The sequence below is a fragment of the Dreissena polymorpha genome, chromosome 9 (genome assembly GCF_020536995.1).
Source record: "Dreissena polymorpha isolate Duluth1 chromosome 9, UMN_Dpol_1.0, whole genome shotgun sequence".
NCBI lineage: Eukaryota > Metazoa > Mollusca > Bivalvia > Myida > Dreissenidae > Dreissena > Dreissena polymorpha.
In genome coordinates this window covers 29,724,279-29,745,526 of record NC_068363.1, presented here as the reverse complement: position 1 = coordinate 29,745,526, position 21,248 = coordinate 29,724,279, and the positions used below count along the sequence as shown (strand labels likewise).

General features: G+C 37.9%; 2 protein-coding genes across 9 annotated transcripts in view; both read left to right on the top strand.

Annotated features, from left to right (window-relative positions):
* The window catches only part of LOC127843887 (uncharacterized), a 71,714-nt gene extending 66,145 nt beyond the window's left edge, over positions 1-5,569 (top strand). For all 4 annotated transcript variants that reach the window (XM_052373783.1, XM_052373781.1, XM_052373782.1 and 1 more), the window contains 2 exons: positions 2,102-2,379; positions 5,435-5,569. In XM_052373783.1, coding sequence (XP_052229743.1) covers positions 2,102-2,374 — 273 coding nt within the window. In that variant the 3' untranslated portion in view covers positions 2,375-2,379; positions 5,435-5,569. The remainder of the gene's footprint in view (positions 1-2,101; positions 2,380-5,434) is intronic.
* LOC127843889 (endonuclease/exonuclease/phosphatase family domain-containing protein 1-like) overlaps positions 5,435-21,248 on the top strand; it is a 470,950-nt gene continuing 455,136 nt past the window's right edge. For 3 of the 5 annotated variants that reach the window (XR_008032403.1, XR_008032404.1, XM_052373789.1), the window contains exon 1: positions 6,103-6,265. Coding sequence is in view for 1 of the 5 variants with exons in the window: in XM_052373785.1 (XP_052229745.1) it covers positions 9,407-9,454 (48 nt within the window). In the remaining 4 variants the exon portion in view is untranslated. Of the gene's footprint in view, positions 5,575-6,102; positions 6,266-9,345; positions 9,455-14,593; positions 14,726-15,945; positions 16,077-21,248 lie in introns of those variants that run through there. The other 2 variants (XM_052373785.1, XR_008032405.1) reach the window with 2 other exon arrangements.

The following is a 21,248-nucleotide window of genomic DNA, read 5'->3' as shown; positions in this document are numbered from 1 at the left end:
GATTTGAAAAAAGCTAATAACTTCTACCAAGCGTTTACACAGTTATACTTTTATGTAGTGACAAAGTTACAGTTGGGGGCATCCGTGTCCTGTGGACACATTTCTTGTTGTTAATACGACTATAGCATCATCTTTAAAACAGCAAGCTGCGTCTTATTTTGTTTTAGATTGCCCAGATCAGTGAGACTATTGTGAATATCAAGACCTGCATACAGATTTAAACTTTTCTTTTTTTATAACTCAATTAAGGTTTGGTTAAGTTCTGAAACATAGCATCTTCATCTGCTACTTTTTGTTTCACAAAACGTAGTGAAAACAATTTTCATTTTTATCAGAACGTTAATTAAATGTTAATTTAAAAGCATGTGATTTAGAAGATCTGACACTTGTTCCTATGTCATATTAAACTTATCCAGGAAATGTGTTAGTAAGCTTGCAAATGGTTGGCTTTTTAACAAATGTCCTGATCTTGTATAATAAAATGTGGTATGGAGTGACAATGGGAATTAGCCGTTCTTGATGTCTTTTAGCTCACCTGCGCATGCAGTGTTCATGGTGAGCTTTTTTAATTAATTGAAATTATTTTTATGCCCCAAAGAATGGCATACAGTCATCGGACCGTCCGTCTGTCTGTCTTTCCGTCACACTTTGCGTTTAGGTTTTGCGTTTATGTTTCGAAAAATGCTCATAACTTCTATGTCGCTTCAGATAGCAACTTGATATTTGGCATGCATGTGTATCACATAGAGATGCACATTTTGAGTGGTGAAAGGTGAAGGTGAAGGTCATCCTCCAAAGTCAAATGTCTAATATATGGCGTCTGTCTGTCCGTCCAAAAACTTTAACATTGGCCATAACTTTTTCACCAGTGCTCCAGATAACATGCGTAAAGGCCTAAAAACGAATAAAATTTCTTAAATAATAATTTAGATTTAAAATCTTTGCGTTAAGTTACGCATTGAAAAAATAAAACAGGAATTCAAAATTTTTGAACGTGCATAAAACTGCCAGTAGCAAATTATATACGGTAAACATTTCATCCCGGTTCTGACTCGTCTAGGCGCTCAATTAAAACTACAACTTTAAGTCAACGTCACTCAAGCGTTTGCTGTGAGGAAGAGCCACACCTAAGAACAGTCGAAAGGCCAAACGGTCTCGATTCTGTTCTCCTAGTATTGCAGGCGAGTCATTACTGTTTATTGTACCTTGTTAATTACCTTTATCATAATTTTTATACACAAGTAATATACTGTATACCTATTCAAAATGTCATTAAAATTAAATGTTAAATATAGTTTTTGATATGACTTTAACGGTGACCAAAAGGCCATTATGACCTAAGCCGAAGTGTCAGTGACCGTTTTACATAAAAAATCAAAATGGCCGACCGAAGCGTAGAAGGCAAAAAAGCCATTTCAGTGTCGAAAGTCTATGCTGCATGCATTCTTTCAATTAGGTTCAAATACCCAAAGCATGGTTTCGTCAATAATTGATGAATTTATAAGCTCATGTGAAAATGACTCAATTTGTTGATGTGTCAAAAACAATGAATACACAATTATTTTGTAATATATTGTTAAGAATTAATTTTATCAATAGGGGGTAAAATAAGAATTAAGTTTTAAAATAGGGAGTAAATAAGAATTTGACCAACATTTTATTGGAGCTCTGTTGAAACTATTGAAGATAGCAACTTGATATTTGGCATGTATGTGTATCTCATGGAGCTGAACATTTTGAGTGGTGGAAGTTCAAGGTCAAGGTCATCCTTCAAGGTCAATGGTCAAAAAAAAAATCAAAGCGCGTTCTCATAAAGCTGCACATTGTGAGTGGTGGCAGTTCAAGGTCAAGGTCATCCTTCAATGTCAAAGGTAAAAAAATAATACAAATTTCAAAGCGGTGTTCTCATGAAGCTGCACATTTTGAGTGGTGGAAGTTCAAGGTCAAGGTCATCCTTCAAGGTCAAAGGTCAACGATTTTTTATTTCTAAGCGGCGCAATAAGGACACATCTCTTGTTTATTCTTTGTTTAGTTATGCTCCCTTACTTAACTTATAAGTTCTATAAAACAATTAATTATGAATTTCCTTTTAAATTTTTAGAACTACCTAGTGAACGTGGTCCACAAGCACCTGTTTGCTACCATCACCAACTGCATGAAGAGAAATGACTCAAATCTGAACAAGAAGAACCCTAACTTGGTGGAGACACGTCTAGTACACCTGCATATGCGCGCACGAGTACGAGGAGAATTTGCCGGGCTCACGGAAAGAGCTGTCCAAGCTGAACGACTTCAGTACGCCTCTCGAGCGTCTACAGTGCTTCAAACATGTCGTGACGCTTCGTACGAGGCCTGTGGAAGCTGCAAAAAGTGATGACAGTAAGAGAGATGGAGGATATTTATTGGATTTGGTGGAATATCCATTTTAATTCACAAGTGAAACTTGCAGCCACAAGGGAAAAAATACTTTTCTATGATCACAAGTCAATTTTAATCGATATTCCATGAAATCCAACACATTTTCTTTTTAATTAATGCTTTGAAGTGATTATTTTTGTATTTTTGCCATTCCAGACAATCTATTTCCTTGTTTGGCGCCCCGATTACATTACATGTTAGCTAGGGGGGCTAATCCGTATGTTGTTATACACATTGAACAGAGAGTAGCCGCCCTTGGTAAAATTTTGGGTCACAATGGGGAAACCAAACATATATAAAAAGTATTTCCAGTAAAGCAATTAAAATTATCGATAATTTTCACTGTTTGAACAGTAACTTATCAGTTTTAATTCACTGATATATCTCTATAAACCAACAGAAAGCATAAAATAAATTTTAATATTTCCAGCTTTAGCAAAAATTAAGGAGCAAACTTGTCACTATTTATGGTCTTTACAAGTGTCTGTTGATTGTGTATACTATATGAGACTATAAGGCAAACCGCTTATTGATATTTTAAATAAATCCACTGGAAATTGAAAATGTGCATAAAACATATGAGAAAAAAAAGTGTTATGTTTTGTAATGAATGCCTAAAATTCATGCCCTTTTCAAACTTTATTGGAGGTGATCTTTATTTTTCTTGAGACATGTATACAGATATTAGTTGGAGATTTTTGAGTTCCCTATTTTCTGTATCAATTTTACCACTGTTTTACGGCTGTGGTAGTTTGCTTTCAAAATTCTTGAAATGTAAGATTTTCATTGAATACAGAAGTCTTTATAGAAATTGTATTTTGGAACATCCATGGTTTGTTTTTGTTTTAATTATTTTTTTACCGGTTTACACAAGTTATTCTAAATTTACTGTTTACTGTTTATTCTACAAAAGTTTTTTGTTAACCAGGTTTTCCGAAGGAAAAAACTGGTTATTAGATTGGCGAATGCGGGCGGGCTGGTTGGCTGGCTGGCGGGCTGGCTGGCGGGCTGGCGGGCTGGCGGAATAAGCTTGTCCGGGCCATAACTATGTCGTTCATTGTCAGATTTTAAAATCATTTGGCACATTTGTTCACCATCATTGGACGGTGTGTCGCGCGAAATAATTACGTCGATATCTCCAAGGTCAAGGTCACACTTTGAGTTCAAAGGTCAAAAATGGCCATAAATGAGCTTGTCCGAGCCATAACTATGTCGTTCATCGTCAGATTTTAAAATCATTTGGCACATTTGTTCACCATCATTGGACGGTGTGTCGCGCGAAATAATTACGTCGATATCTCCAAGGTCAAGGTCACACTTTGAGTTCAAAGGTCAAAAATGGCCATAAATGAGCTTGTCCTGGCCATAACTATGTCATTCATTGTGAGATTTTAAAATCATTTGGCACATTTGTTCACCATCATGGGACGGTGTGTCCTACGAAAGAATCACGTCAATATCTCCAATGTCAAGGTCGCCACGACTAAAAATAGATTAAAAAAAAAAATTACAAAGGGGGTTAATTTTTTTGGTCATTTCAAAAGTTCAGTTTGAGTTTTCTCCCTTTATCAGATTTTTTTTTCACAATGAAAACCTGGTTTTGTGACAATTTTGTCCCTTGTTTAATATTTGTCAACATTGAAATTATTTTGGTAATATGTTTGAATACATTGTGTACATAGTGGTTCTTATCACTCTTATGTTTAATGACGGCGACAGATGACCTTCTTCCTGTTAATCTACATGTACCTAATAATACACTCCTATTCCAAACTGGTTAGTACCTTTATAAGTGAAGTTTGTTATTACCTCGGCTGTTTTCGGAGAAATCCCGAGGTATTGTCATAGCCAGCTGGTCGTCCGCCGTCAGGCGTCCGCTGTCCGCGTCGTGCTAAAAACTGACCTTTGCCTCTAAAATCAAAGTGCTTCCACCTACAACGTTGAAACTACATATGATGATGCACCTTGATGAGTTCTACATGCCACACCCATTGTTGGTTCACTAGGTTAAAGGTCAAGGTCACTGTGAACTCTCAAAAAAATTCTTACAAGCTTTAATTAATTCAAAACTGCACCCGCAGCCGAGTTTTAGTTTAGTTTAAACCTATTTATTTTAGCTCGATTGCATAGAAAGTAATTCCTACTTATTTGAAATGCTCTCGAGTCCGTTTTCTGGGCCTAGAACCAGTACTTGTACAGTACAGCCGAGCTTTGGCACCCGTTATGCAGTGCTCTTGTTCTGTATTGTACTTTCAATGAATATTGTACGTTCAATTAATACATCAAACATGTTATTTATATATATTTATGTGAAATACAACGCTTTCTTTAGATTATTTATGAAATTTAAATGTGTATCTCAAAATTAGATGTGAACGAATCACATACCAGTAATCCTTATATGGATTTAACAAATTTAACTGCAACCATCTCGAGTTGTGGAGGGCAAATTTAAATATTGCTCAGATTTGTGGACCGTGAAATGGGCTCAATTATAAAGTTAATAATGTGAGTTGGAGGTGATAATTTACTATTAAGTTTATCATCAACATCATCATCATTAAACATTGTCATAATTATTAACATCATCAATGTATATTAAATGGAATGCATGATTATGTTGACAGGTTTGCAAATTTGACGTACATGAAGCATTTTATTTTTACAAAGGTCGCAGAATCAGATGAATTTAGTTAAGTGTTGTCAAAAATTTCAATCATAAAATAAATCTGTTTTTTTATATATTGTTTTATATCTATGTCTACCGTCAGTCATCGACATTCACTATGTAAACACAGTGGAAGCCTTTTTCATTGCTCGAAATTCAGGCAAATTAATTGGTGAGAACATTTATCTCAATAATATCTTCTGAAACATTCCATGAAAGCGGAAAGTATTGTTCTTGATTAGCCTGTGCAGACTGCACAGGCTAATCTGGGACTCCCATTTGCGCTAATAAAGCCCGGTATTCCCAGAGCATGACTCATGTTTTAAGGAAATCTCTTTTTCTTGTCAGCTCTCCATTTGGCCGCACTATACGTCCAGGCAGGACTAATAGACATTTAATCCATGAACGGTTGCCTTGCCGATGCCTCCGATGTCCTGGGCCGCACTCCACTGCACATGGCGGCATTGAAGAGACATCAAAACATCATTGTGAGTAAAATGTGTGTGTTTTATCCACGTTCTAAGCAAACCAGACTTATTGCAAGTGCGTCAAATGTCATCTAAGATGGACCTGTGCAGTCTGCACAGGCTAATCTGGGACAACACTTACCACAGGTCCGCACAGGCTAATCTGGGACAACACTTACCACAGGTCAGCACAGGCTAATCTGGGACAACACTTACCACAGGTCTGCACATGCTAATCTGGGACAACACTTACCACAGGTCTGCACAGGCTAATCTGGGACAACACTTACCACAGGTCCGCACAGGCTAATCTGGGACAACACTTACCACAGGTCCGCACAGGCTAATCTGGGACAACACTTACCACAGGTCTGCACAGGTCAGCACAGGCTAATCTGGGACAACACTTACCACAGGTCTGCACAGGCTAATCTGGGACAACACTTACCACAGGTCTGCACATGCTAATCTGGGACAACACTTACCACAGGTCCGCACAGGCTAATCTGGGACAACACTTACCACAGGTCTGCACATGCTAATCTGGGACAACACTTACCACAGGTCAGCACAGGCTAATCTGGGACAACACTTACCACAGGTCTGCACAGGCTAATCTGGGACAACACTTACCACAGGTCTGCACAGGCTAATCTGGGACAACACTTACCACAGGTCTGCACAGGCTAATCTGGGACAACACTTACCACAGGTCTGCACATGCTAATCTGGGACAACACTTACCACAGGTCTGCACAGGCTAATCTGGGACAACACTTACCACAGGTCCGCACAGGCTAATCTGGGACAACACTTTCCCACAGGTCTGCACAGGCTAATATGGGACAACAATTACCACAGGTCTGCACAGGCTAATCTGGGACAACACTTACCACAGGTCTGCACAGGCTAATCTGGGACAACATTTACCACAGGTCTGCACAGGCTAATCTGGGACAACACTTACCACAGGTCCGCACAGGCTAATCTGGGACAACACTTACCACAGGTCTGCACATGCTAATCTGGGACAACACTTACCACAGGTCCGCACAGGCTAATCTGGGACAACACTTACCACAGGTCTGCACAGGCTAATATGGGACAACACTTACCACAGGTCTGCACAGGCTAATCTGGGACAACACTTACCACAGGTCTGTACAGTCTAATCTGGGACAACACTTACCACAGGTCTGTACAGTCTAATCTGGGACAACACTTACCACAGGTCTGCACAGGCTAATCTGGGACAACACTTACCACATAGACTTGAGTTTCGTTCAGGGGAGCCTTCCTTTTTAAGAAAAATTCAATAAAAGCGGAAAGTGTCGTCCCTGATTATCTGATGCAGACTGTACAGATTAATCTGGGAAGAAATTATGCACATGTATTAAGCCCAGTTTTCATCGATGTAGACTTGTTTTATACTTTATGAGGTTTCATTCAAAAGCCTTTATTGTGTATGGGCCTACCTATCTAACTTATGAGAATCACAAAATTGGTTAAGTTTGAATTTGCAAATTCAAGCAATTTTTTACTGACAGACTTAATAAGGATAACGCATTATATTACAGTTTAATAATTGTGTAGTCCCGCTGTAATTGTTAAATATATTTGAAAAAAAATAAGGCAACAAATTGAAAGTGTTTACACAATTTAAAATGCTTGTCAAATAATGGTCAATTTTTGAACTAAAATCAGGTAGAAATTTCATGAAGTGTGTTTATTTTAAGAAATTTAAATGTTAAAGCATAACAGGGTTTTGTTTAATTCTGTTGCCAATCTTAGGCTAAACCCTCTCACATTATTTGTATTCATATAATTTTCATCCAGGTTTCAATGAAACCTACGCCTAAAATGTATTTGCCCATCAATGAAAATGTGCCAAAGTTATCCCTGGGTAGCATATAGTCGCCGCTTTGTCCTTGTGTCCGTGTGTCCGTCCGTCCGTGCACAATTTGTGTCCGGGCTATTTCTCAGCAATTAATGGCCGTTATTAAATTAAACTTTATAGGAAGCTTCACTACCAAGAGAAGATGTGCATATTATCAGCGGGTTCTGGCCGGATCATTTTTCACAGAGTTATGGCCCTTGAAATTTTCCATTAACTGTACATATAGTGAAATTCTTGTCCAGGCTATTTCTCCGCAACAAATGACCAGAATTCAATGAAACTTTATGGGAAGCTTCACTACCAACAGGAGATGTGCATATTATCAGCCGGTTATGGTCAGATGATTTTTCACAGAGTTATGGCCCTTTGAATTTTCTTTAAACTGTACATATAGTGCAATACTTGTCCGGGCTATTTCTCCCCAACTACTGATTAGAATTCAATGAAGCTTTATGGGAAGCTTAACTACTTTGAGGAAATGCGCATGTTATTTGTGGGTTCTGGTTATATGATTTTTTTGGAGAGTTATGGCCCTTTGACATTTTAAAGTTGCTAAACCATCCATCTTATTATAAGTTATGCCCCTCAAGAGGTTTCCTTTTATCTGAATATAAAGTGCAATATTGTGACAAAAATAACCTTTGGGGAGCATCACCCATCTCCGACGTTTTCTTGTTTCAACATTATTGAAGACAAGAGCCCCTTCCTCAGAGCCTTACTAAAACTATGAAAGCATGATTTGGGCGATGATCTGTGATTAAGGGGTTTAATGCATGTGCGTAAATTGTCGTCCCAGATTAGCCTGTGCAGTGCGCACAGTCAAATCAGGGATGACACTTTCCGCTTAAACTAGACTTTTGCTAAGAAGAGACTTTCTTTACAAAGACATATCATACATATTTATGACTACAAATGCGTTAAAATACGTATCTTAGTGGTAAAGGGTTAGATAGGCTTCACACTTAGTGGTAAATGGTTAGAAAGGCTTCACACCTGTGAAGGCATCTCTTGTACTTATAACTCTTTTGTATTTTTAGTTACTCTTGGTTCATTTTGGGGGTTAAGTGCGAGCCATAGACAATGAAGGCAACATTCCACTGCATTTATGTGCCTAAAATGGACATGAGGAAGTAAATAAAGGCATTTAACAAATAATGTTCAATATGTCGAAATACCTAATGATGCATAGTTCCGTAATGTAGTAGTTATTCAGGGTTATAAACTAACATATTGTTCATTGCTAAATTCATCAATACTTTTTGTACTGATATCTTAATGTTAAGTATTTTATATGTCATGCAATTTGTTTCAATAATTATTTAAAAGTTAAAAATCAAGCAATACTAATTTTCCCAATTTAAAGTAAATTGATTCTAAAATGCCCAATTTCACGGGTCATATACCCAAAATGCTGAGGACAAGCCCCATATTAGATGTGATATTTAGATTAGTATTAACAATAAGCAAACACTCTTGTCTGACTCTGACTTACACTCTGGGTAAATCGGGCGTAATACATGTGAATGAAGTGTCGTAGATTAGCCTGTGCCATCTGCACGGGCTAATCAGGGACTACGCTGTCCCGTTTTATGTTATTGTTCTAAAGGAAATATCGTCTCAGATTAGCCTGTGCAGCGTCGTAGATTAGCCTGTGCCATCTGCACGGGCTAATCAGGGACTACGCTGTCCCGTTTTATGTTATTGTTTAACATATCTTAGCAAAACGCCAGTTGACACGGAGATTGCAAAGGATCATCTGGGACAACACTTAACTGGGACAACACTTAACTGGGACAACACTTAACTGGGACAACACTTAATGCAGATGCATTAAGCCCTGTTTTCCCAGAGCGCTGCTAATATTATAATATGTCCACATTGCACGTTCATTTTAGTGTGTGAAAGCCATTCTGTTCTTGGACAGCCTATGGAGTCGTGTTGATGTAAACGCAGGCAATGATTTGGGAGAGACTCCACTGCACTTGGCTGCTAAGTGGGGATATGGTGAGTGATATGGGAGAGACTCCACTGCACTTGGCTGCTAAGTGGGGATACGGTGAGTGATATGGGAGAGACTCCACTGCACTTGGCTGCTAAGTGGGGATATGGTGAGTGATATAGGAGAGACTCCACTGTACTTGGCTGCTAAGTGGGGATACCGTGAGTGATATGGGAGAGACTCCACTGCACTTGGCTGCTAAGTGGGGATATGGTGAGTGATATGGGAGAGACTCCACTGCACTTGGCTGGTAAGTGGGGATACGGTGAGTGATATGGGAGAGACTCCACTGTACTTGGCTGCTAAGTGGGGATGCGGTAAATGATATAGGAGAGACTCCACTGCACTTGGCTGCTAAGTGGGGATATGGTAAGTATTGGAGAAGATATGGCGTAAAACAGCATGTTGCGTAGCCTTGCTCCATGTTTCTTCTCCTCATTTTGCATGCTTTTTAGGTACACACAAAACATCTGAACATGTTTAGCTCACCTGAGCACAATGTGCTCATGGTGAGCTTTTGTGATCGCCTTTTGTCCGTCGTCGTGTGTTATGCGGCGTCAACATTTGCCTTGTTAACACTCTAGAGGCCATATTTATCGTCCAATCTTCATGAAATCCAGTCAATGATATATTGGATGAGTTTGAAAATGGTAACGTTTGCTTTAAAAACACGGTTTCTAAGAGGCGGGGTATTTTTCAATATATGGCTAAATATGGCTTTAGTAAAACCTTGTTAACACGCTAGACGCCACATTTGTTGTCCGATCTTCATAAAAATTTGTCAGAAAATTCATGCCAATGTTATCTTGGACGAGTTCGAAAATGACGCCGATTGGTAGAAAAACATTGCCGCCAAGGGGGCGGGGCATTTTTATGCCCCCTGATTGATAGATTGGGGGTAAATTGTTTTTGGCATGTCTGTCTTTCTTTCTGTCTGTCATTCTGTCCCAAAACTTTAACCTTACAGTAAAGTTTTGCAATAACTTTTGAAATATTGAACATAACAACTTGATATTTGGCATGCATGTTCATCTCATGCAGCTTCACATTTTGAGTGGTGAAAGGTCAAGGTCATCCTTCAAGGTCAAAGGTCAAAAAATTAAATATTGAATATAGTGAAGTTTTGCAATAACTTTTGAAATATTGAACATAGCAACTTGATATTTGGCATGTATGTGTATCTCATGGAGCTGCACATTTTGAGTGGTGAAAGATCAAGGTCATCCTTCAAGGTCAAAGGTCGAAAATTTAAAACTTTAATATAGTAAAGTTTTTCAATGACTTTTGAAATATTGAACATAGCAACTTGATATTTGACATGCATGTGTATCTCACGAAGCTGCACATTTTCAGTGGTGAAAGGTCAAGGTCATCATTCAAGGTCAAAGGTAAAAAAAGCGGTGCATTAGGGGGCATTGTGTTTCTGACAAAAACATCTCTTGGTCATAATATAGCTGTATTAATTCCTTGTTATCACTCTAGAGGCCACATTTATTGTATGATCATCATGAAAGTTGGTCAGAAGATTTGCCCTAATGATATATTGGCCAATGTTTAAATTGGTTGTGATTGCTTGAAAAACATGGCCTCCAGGGGGCGGGGCATTTTTCCTTATATGGCTGTATATGAATTAAGAAAACCTTGTTAACACTCTAGTGGCCAAATTTATTGCCCGATTTTCATGAAATTTGCTCAAAAGATTCATCATAATGATATCCTGTATGAGTTCGAAACTGGTTCGGGTTGGTTGCAAAACATTGCCATAAGGAGGCGGGGCATTTCTTCCTTATATGGATATTGCAAAATACTGTTAACACTCAAGAGGCCACATTTATTGTCCGATCATCATGAAACTTAGTCAGAACATTTGTCCTAATGATATCTTAGATGAGTTGAAAAAAATAGTTCACGTTGGTTGAAAAACATGGGCATTAGGGAGCGGGGCATTTTTAGCTCATCTATTTTTTGAAAAAAAATTATGAGCTATTGTCATCACCTTGGCGTCGGCGTTGGCGTTGGCGTCGGCGTCCGGTTAAGTTTTGCGTTTAGGTCCACTTTTCTCAGAAAGTATCAATGCTATTGCATTCAAACTTGGTACCTTACTTACTATCATGAGGGGACTGGGCAGGCAAAGTTAGATAACTCTGGCGTGCATTTTGACAGAATTATGTGCCCTTTTTATACTTAAAAAATTGAAAATTTTGGTTAAGTTTTGCGTTTAGTTCCACTTTTCTCAGTAAGTATCAATGCTATTGCATTCAAACTTGGTACACTTACTGACTATCATGAGGGGACTGGGCAGGCAAAGTTAGATAACTCTGGCATGCATTTTGACAGAATTATGTGCCCTTTTTATACTTAGAAAATTGACAATTTTGGTTAAGTTTTGTGTTTAGGTCCATTTTATTCCTTAAGCATCAAAGCTATTGCTTTCATACTTGCAACACTTACTAACTATCATAAGGGGACTGTGCAGGCAAAGTAATGTAACTCTGACTGGCATTTTGACAGAATTATGTGCCCTTTTTATACTTAGAAAATTGAAAATTTGATTAAGTTTTGTGTTTAGGTCCACTTTATTCCTACAGTATCAAAGCTATTGCTTTCATACTTGCAAGATTTATGAACTATCATAAGGGGACGGTGCAGGCAAAGTTATGTAACTCTGACTGGCATTTGGACGGAATTATGGGCCCTTTATACTTAGAAAATTGAAAATTTGGTTAAGATTTATGTTTTGGTCCACTTTACCCCTAAAGTATCATAGATATTGCTTTCATACTTGGAACACTCACAAACTATCATAAGGGTACAGTAAAAGGACAAGTTGCATAACTCTGGTTGTCATTGTTACGGAATTATGGCCCTTTTTTGACTTAGTAACTTTTAATATATGGTTAAATTTTGTGTTTCGATCCACTCGAAGTATCAAGGCTATTGCTTTCAAACTTCAAATACTTACATGCTATCATGAGGTTACTGTACCTGGCAACTTGAATTTTACTTTGACCTTTGAATGACCTTGACTCTCAAGGTCAAATTATTAAATTTTGCTAAAATTGCCATAACTTCTTTATTTATGATTAGATTTGATTGATACTTTGATGAAACTACTCTTACCTGACATACCACAATAGACTTCACCCAAACCATCCCCCGTGCCCTCCCCCCCCCTCCCCCCCCCCCCCTATTTTTTTTTTTTTTTTTTTTTTTTTAAGATCATCTCACAAATTATCACCACACCCTCACACTATCCCCCCCCATTTTTTTTTTAAAACGGTTATGTTTGAAATACCGTCCAACCATCGCACCCTAACCACCTCCCCCCCCCCCCGATTTTTTTTTTTTTTTTTTTCGCTTTTTTGGAAGATAATGTAATAAATGTCCACAGCCCCACACTATACACCCCTCTTCACTCCACTCCTCCCTCCTTTGTGATTGAAAATGAGAGTCCCTTCACCTTTAAAAAGAAAATAGATGAGCGGTCTGCACCCGCAAGGCGGTGCTCTTGTTCCTTATATGGCTTTATGGCTACAGTAAAACCTTATTTACACTCTAGAGGCTAGTCAGGCCACATTTATTGTCTGATTTTCAAGAAACTTGGTCAGAAGATTTTTCGTAACGATATCTTAGATGAGTTGAAAAATTCTTGCAGTTGATTGAAAAATATGGTCACCAGGGGGCGGGCATTTTATCCTATATGGCTATTGTCAAAACTTGTTAACACTCTTTAAGTCACATTTATTGTCCAATCTTCATAAAACTATGTCAGCATATTTGTTTTAATTATATCATGGATGTGTGCTTAAATGGTTCTGGTCTTTTGAAAAACGTGACCGTCAGAGTGTTCACTATGCATGAACGTTGGTAAGATCATTTAATCAAATGACATCAAAGGGCTGCACAAAAAAGGTCAGTTCCTTTGAATCTCAGGTGAGCGACGTTGGGCCTTTCAGGCTCTCTTGTTATTAATTTAATGTTGTGTTTTTTTTTCAAATGCAAGTTTTATGTCTATGCTTCAGCAACTCATTAGCAAGGGAAAGACAAAGACATTTCTCAGATTAAGCAACTTATAAGAGAAAGACTCAAATCATCTGTGTGCTTTGGAATCGATTGGTCCTAAAAAAAATTCTACAACCATTTTCCATCTACCTCTGATTAAAAAAGGCAGTTGTTGTCCGTTACTTGCATAAGTGTGGGTATCTAAAATTTGTAAAACAGCTATCCCAGCAAACATACGCAAACAAACAAGATTGCTTACAATCCTCCCCCCATCTGTAGTACCGGATGGGCAGGTGTCAAGAATATCATGAAATATTTATTGTATATTTTAAGTACTGGAAAAACGGTTTGAGATTTATATGCATGCTTCTGATTATAATTAAGAGATAGATAGGTTTATGCAAGATAAAGCACACACAAAATTGTCGAATTCTGCTACTTTTTTATTGGCAAGATTTAAACACAACACATTTGTCAAAATCTGCTAGTTTTGTATTGGCAGGATTTGCTGAAGAATTTATACATTATTGTTGACACTGATAGGTAAAAATATTACAAGATTGATTACTTGTTTAGCTCACCTGAGCACATCATACTCATGGTGAGCTTTTGTGAACACCTTTTGTATTTCGTCAACATTTTGCTTTGTTTACACTCTAAACTGGTAAGAAAATTTGTTTTAATGATATTTCGGCTGAGTTCTAAAATGGTTCCGATTCGTTAAAAACACATGGCCGCCAGTGGGTGGAGCAATTTTGCTTATTTGGATATAGTAAAACCTTGTTAACACTCTAGGAGTCACATTTGTAGTCCAATCTTCATGACACATTTTTACTTATGATATCTCGTCGGAGTTTGAAAATGGTTCCGGTCAGTTGAAAAACATGGCCGCCAGGGGAGTGGCAGTTTTCCTTATATGGCTATAGTAAAGACTTATTAACACTCTAAAAGTCATTTATAAAGTTCAATTTTCATGAAACTTGGTCAGAACATTTGTTCTTATGATATCATGGTCTGCTCATAACAAGTAAGTTCCTTTGTATCACAGATGAGCGACTTTGGGTCCTTCAGGCCCACTTGTCTGATCTACATGTACTTTACCTGTCTTAATTTATATTTCATTGTTGTTCTTTTTGTTCTCGCCTCAGAGTAAGGAGTACAATGGATTCCTGTATGATGAAATGCAGGGCGTTGCCCTAGTAAGCTCTACCCTCCTGGCTATGGACAAGAAACAGAAACCCTTCACTAGACGACCCTGCATTGCTACGTTCAAGGTTGTGTAGTCTTCTATGAAAGTATGCACCATCTTTAATTGCTTACTTGAAGTGTTGACTTGTTTTTTGGCAAAGAGTTTCATGTTACTTTAGTTTAAACCTATTTTGTTTAGTTGTATTACTTTTGAGTCTTTTCCTGGATAGAACCAGTTCTTGGTGTCTTTGGAGGAGACCGTTAGAACGTTCGCACGCTGGGGAGATCTTAAGTTGGCTTTTACAAAATGACATTCAACTACAAAATGACTGGCTTGACTACAACTTTGCTACGTCAACTGCAAACTGATTTACTCAACTAAAGGCTTACTAAGCTACAAATTGACTGGCTTGACTACAACTTTGCTATGTCAACTGCAAACTTATTTACTCAACTAAAGGCTTACTAAGCTACAAAATGACTGGCTTGACTACAACTTTGCTATGTCAACTGCAAACTGATTTACTCAACTAAAGGCTTACTAAGCTACACAATGACTGGCTTGACTACAACTTTGCTACGTCAACTGCAAACTGATTTACTCAACTAAAGGCTTACTATGCTACAAAATGACTTTCTCAACTGTATTTTGTTTCTGAACTAAAACATAAGTTCAAGTGAAACATGAATAGCTCAATCAAAATTGACTAACTCTGCTACAAAATTACTTACTTAACCACAACATGATTTACTTCATTACACAATGTCTTACTCAACAACACAATGACTCACTAATTTTACAACATGACTAGCTCATCTACAAAATGACTTACTTAGCTTCAAAATTACCTACGCAACTACAAAATTACTAATAACTCAACTACATTCTTATTAGGTCAACTACTGAATTTCTCACTAAGCTACAAAATTACCTACAAAACTACATTATTACTAGCTCAACTACATTATTACAAGGTCAACTACAGAATGACTTGCTCCACTACAAAATTACCATTTCTTCTACAAAATGACTCAAACATTCTTAAATGACAAAATCAACTACAAAATGACTCAACTTGAAAATATTCAAGTGATATGATACAATGAAATGACTGACCTATTTACATTTGTATTTCTAAGACAAAATACTTTTTATTTGAGGCAAAGAACTGTTTTGATTTAAATTTTGCTGCATCCTATGGGCACGATGATTTGTCAGGGTCCCTGGTACATTAATTGCGTTATTACATGGTAGAAACTTTTACAATGAAATCTAAAAATAATATGGTATAAAATAATTCAACAGATCAGCGGTTTTGACTGCGCAAAGTGTACATCTGAAGGCAACCGGTCTGGAGAATGAGGACATCGGTCGACTGCAGGCAGAGATTGACAATATCCCCAACCTTATAGAGGCCATTAGGACCGCTCTGCCAGGTATAGAGCAATTTTTATGAGGCGTTTTGTTTGAGGCAAAACAATATTTAGTTCACCAGAGTAATAGACCTGGACCAAACATATTGCCCTTACCTCTCCTCAACAATTACTACATCCCACATCCAACTTTCTGAATTTTGCCTCTTCTTTTTATGCCCCCCTTCGAAGAAAAGGGGGTATATTGTTTTGCACATGTCGGTCGGTCCGTCGGTCGGTCGGTCCGACCACCAGATGGTTTCTGGATGATAACTCAAGAATAGTTATGCCTAGGATCACGAAACTTCATAGGTACATTTATAATGACCAGCAGATGACCCCTATTGATTTTCAGGTCACTAGGTCAAAGGTCAAGGTCACAGTGACTTAAAATTGTAAAATGGTTTCCGGATGATTACTCAAGAATGCTTAAGCCTAGGATCATGAAACTTCATAGGTACATTGATCATGACTGGCAAATGACTATTGATTTTCAGGTCACTAGGTGAAAGGTCAAGGTCACAGTGACTCGAAACAATAAAATAGTTTCCGGATGTTAAATCAAGAATGCTTACGCTTAGGATCATGAAACTCCATAGGTAAATTGATCATGACTGGCAGATGATCCCTATTGATTTTCAGGTCACTAGATCAAAGGTCAAGGTCACAGTGACTCGAAACAGTAAAATGGTTTGCCGATGATAACTCAAGAATGCTTACGTCTAGGATCATGAATCTTCATAGGTACATTGATCATGACTGGCAGATAACCCCTATTGATTTTCAGGTCACTAGGTCAAAGGTAAGGGTCACAGTGACTCAAAACAGTAAAATGGTTTCCGGATGATAACTCAAGAATTCTTACGCCTAGGATCATGAAACTTCATAGGTAGATTGATAATGACTGGCAGATGACTCCTATTTGCTTTCAGGTCACTAGGTCATAGGTCAAGGTCACAGTGGCTCGAAATAGTAAAATGGTTTCTGGATGATAACTCAAGAATGCTTACGGCTAGGATCATGAATCTTCATAGGTACATTGATCATGACTGGCAGATGACCCCTATTAATTTTCAGGTCACTAGGTCAAAGGTCAAGTTCACAGTGAGTTTCCTGATGATAACTCAAGAATAATTAGGCTTAGGATCATGAAACTTCATAGGTACATTGGTCATAACTGGCAGATGACCCCTATTGATTTTCAGGTCACTAGGTCAAAGGTCAAGGTCACAGTGACAAAAAAACGTATTCACACAATGGCTGCCACTACAACTGACGGCCCATATGGGGGACATGCATGTTTTACAAACAGCCCTTGTTTCATATATAAACAACGTCTGTTGAATATTTATATTCCACTAAAATCAGCCTAAAATTAATGCTTAACAAACAATAACAGTTGCACAGATTATACGTTGAATACTCGATTCCATATTACTACATAAACATATCCTTTAATTTGCATTTCATGGATTTGCTGCTTTATCAGTACTAAGTGCACACAATTTAGCCATTAACTGACAGCTACCTTACTTGAAGCTCCGGAAGGAAAGAATGGCAGTTTAAAGGATTTAAAGACTAGTTCCAACACAAGTTATGTGAGCGGGCCGGGAAACACACTGTCGATCCTCGGGTTAGTTGTCCTGTTCTCTACCAACCTAGCTAGCTGGCCTGACAAATATAACTTGTAAATATTCATACAACTACAATATTTAAATTTCCTTCTGTCATTGCAGGGGAAAATGATATTATGCTGCTTGGTGACTTTAACCTGTCTCCAAATACCAAAGGTTAGTTTCTTGATTTTTATTATGGAATTAAAGAAAATTAATAAATAATATGATGTGCCCCCCTTCAAAGAAGAAGGGTTATATTGTTTTCTGGATGTGGTCGGTCTGTCTGTTGGAGGACCAGTTCATTTCCGATCAATAACTCGTCAATAAATGGACAGATTGGCTTTATACTTCACATGTGCATTGGCCTTTGACAGTAGATGACCCCTATTGAAATTGGGGTCACTAGGTTAAAGATCAAGGTCACTATCACACTTATATTGTTTTGTTGGATGTCAGTCGGTTTGTCTGTCGGGAGACCAGTTCGTTTCCGATCAATAACTCGTCAATGAATGGACCGATTGGCTTGATACTTCATACGTGCATTGGCCTTTGACAGTAGATGACCCCTATTGAAATTGGAGTCACGAGGTGAAAGGTAAAGGTCACTATCACACTAAGTGTAAAATTCATTTCCCATCAATAACTCCTAAACGAATCGACTGATTGGCTTGATACTTCCTGTGTGCATTGGCCTTAGACAGTATATTACCCCTATTTAAATTGGGGTCACAAGGTCAAAGGTCAAGGTCACTGTCAGTTATGATATGATATCATTCTGAAGAGTGTGTCGAGTAACTCCACACTGGTCTAGATGTAAGCCGTTAAGAGTTATTGGCTGTCAGGTCCTGCTCCTGGAATGGCTCGATCCATCTCTTCTTCTGCACTTCGTTGTCTGCTATCACTCCTCATATCGTGTCCATTACTGGTGTCTCTGATTTGACATATTTACATGCTATTCTCTTGGTGATAGAGTACAGGCCCTTGTTTTTTTTTGTTGCATGCTTTCTTTTCTGTAATGCTTCCTTTACGAGCGTCTTTAGGTAGATCTGATTGGCTTCTCATTTGCGTCGCTTGACATTCTTTTTGTGTATGTGTGCTCTTCTTGTGCTTTTGCTTTGTCTGCTCTTGTTCTGCTGCAGTTGGCTCTAGTTTCTTTTTCTTCAATGTTTCAATGTTATGTAGTGTTGGCCCTAGTTTCTTTTTCTTCTTTGTTTCAATGTTATGTAGTGTTGGCCCTAGTTTCTTTTTCTTCAATGTTTCAATGTTATGTAGTGTTGGCCCTAGTTTCTTTTTCTTCAATGTTTCAATGTTATGTAGTGTTGGCCCTAGTTTCTTTTTCTTCTTTGTTTCAATGTTATGTAGTGTTGGCCCTAGTTTCTTTTTCTTCTTTGTTTCAATGATATGAAGTGTTGGCCCTAGTTTCTTTTTCTTCTTTGTTTCAATGTTATGTAGTGTTGGCCCTAGTTTCTTTTTCTTCTGTGTTTCAATGATATGTAGTGTTGGCCCTAGTTTCTTTTTCTTCTTTATTTCAATGATATGTAGTGTTGGCCCTAGTTTCTTTTTCTTCTTTGTTTCAATGTTATGTAGTGTTGGCCCTAGTTTCTTTTTCTTCTTTGTTTCAATGTTATGTAGTGTTGGCCCCAGTTTCTTTTTCTTCTTTGTTTCAATGATATGTAGTGTTGGCCCTAGTTTCTTTTTCTTCTTTGTTTCAATGTTATGTAGTGTTGGCCCTAGTTTCTTTTTCTTCTTTGTTTCAATGATATGTAGTGTTGGCCCTAGTTTATTTTTCTTCTTTGTTTCAATGTTATGTAGTGTTGGCCCCAGTTTCTTTTTCTTCTTTGTTTCAATGATATGTAGTGTTGGCCCTAGTTTCTTTTTCTTCTGTGTTTCAATGATATGTAGTGTTGGCCCTAGTTTCTTTTTCTTCTTTGTTTCAATGTTATGTAGTGTTGGCCCTAGTTTCTTTTTCTTCAATGTTTCAATGTTATGTAGTGTTGGCCCTAGTTTCTTTTTCTTCTTTGTTTCAATGTTATGTAGTGTTGGCCCTAGTTTCTTTTTCTTCTTTGTTTCAATGATATGTAGTGTTGGCCCTAGTTTCTTTTTCTTCTTTGTTTCAATGTTATGTAGTGTTGGCCCCAGTTTCTTTTTCTTCTTTGTTTCAATGATATGTAGTGTTGGCCCTAGTTTCTTTTTCTTCTGTGTTTCAATGATATGTAGTGTTGGCCCTAGTTTCTTTTTCTTCTTTGTTTCAATGTTATGTAGTGTTGGCCCTAGTTTCTTTTTCTTCAATGTTTCAATGTTATGTAGTGTTGGCCCTAGTTTCTTTTTCTTCTTTGTTTCAATGTTATGTAGTGTTTTTGCTGGTAGCCATTTGGGTGTACAACTATGGTACATCTTTGGAGCAAGTACTTGTTGGCATCTTTAGGGCACTGCTTCTTTCACTTGCTGCCACTTTTGCTGTTCTCTTCTTCAAGCAGCTCCTTAAAGATCTGGAAATTGTTGGATAGAGTGACCATAAACTTTTCTTTTTTTATCCAGTTGTCTTTTAGCATAGTGGTTTTGTAACGCTGGTGTTGGCTTGACTCCCCTGTCTAACTCTTCTTTTGCTTCAGTTTCAATTGAGTCACAAGGAGAAGATGGTCCGAATCAACATCTACTCATCGCTTGATGGGTACATACTCTCTGACTTTTACAGCATCAGGGCTTCTGCCAGGGTGTGTGCTGCATCCTCCTGCTTATGTCCCAAGTGCAGCAGTAACTTGCTGGAAGTCAATCGCTTCTGCCCAGAATTAATCCATCATTATTCGCTGATTTTATGACAGTTCAACTTTCTTATATCTCCTCCAACTTGTGGTGTCTCCCCAGTCTGGTACATGTATGGATGGTAGTGTTGGTCCTAGTGGAGATGATGTTCTTCGGCCTGGCGGCTTCCAGGAGGTCTATCTTCTCCCTTTTCCATGATGTATTGTTTTTCTGTAGCTACAGTGTTTTTCATAAAGTAGAGTTGCTAGCTTTATGCAAAATAATCTGGCAACAGTTATAACATATAAGGGAGGCTACTCCAAAGATTGTTGGAATTACCTCTTATTCTTGAAGTACGTCACTTTACTCAAAGTTGTTCTGAATTAAGTTTGAAATCTGTTAAAAACTATGTGCATTCAAAAATTCAATTAGATATGTTTCATATAAGGTGTCTAATATTAAAGAATGATGTTTTTGTTTATTTTAGATTTTGATGATCTTCGAAATCTAGGCTATCTCAATTGTATTGCCGACGGTGTCTTCACAAACATAAGTGACGCCAACAAAAAAGGCAGCAAGACATACGATAACATCTGGATATCTAAACAGACAAAACAAGTGTTCACTGGTAAAAATTATTTTATCCCCCGCCAAAGGCGGAGGGATATAGAATTGGCGTTGTTCATCAGTCTGTCTGTCCATCCGTCTGTCTGTCCGTCCATCTCAAAATTTATCTTTGGCGGGGGATATCAATTCAACAAATGTGCTTGTTAATATTGTTGTTATATTGTGTTTGATTTTGCAGATCCAAAGCTTTGTGTATTGTAAAAGATTTGTG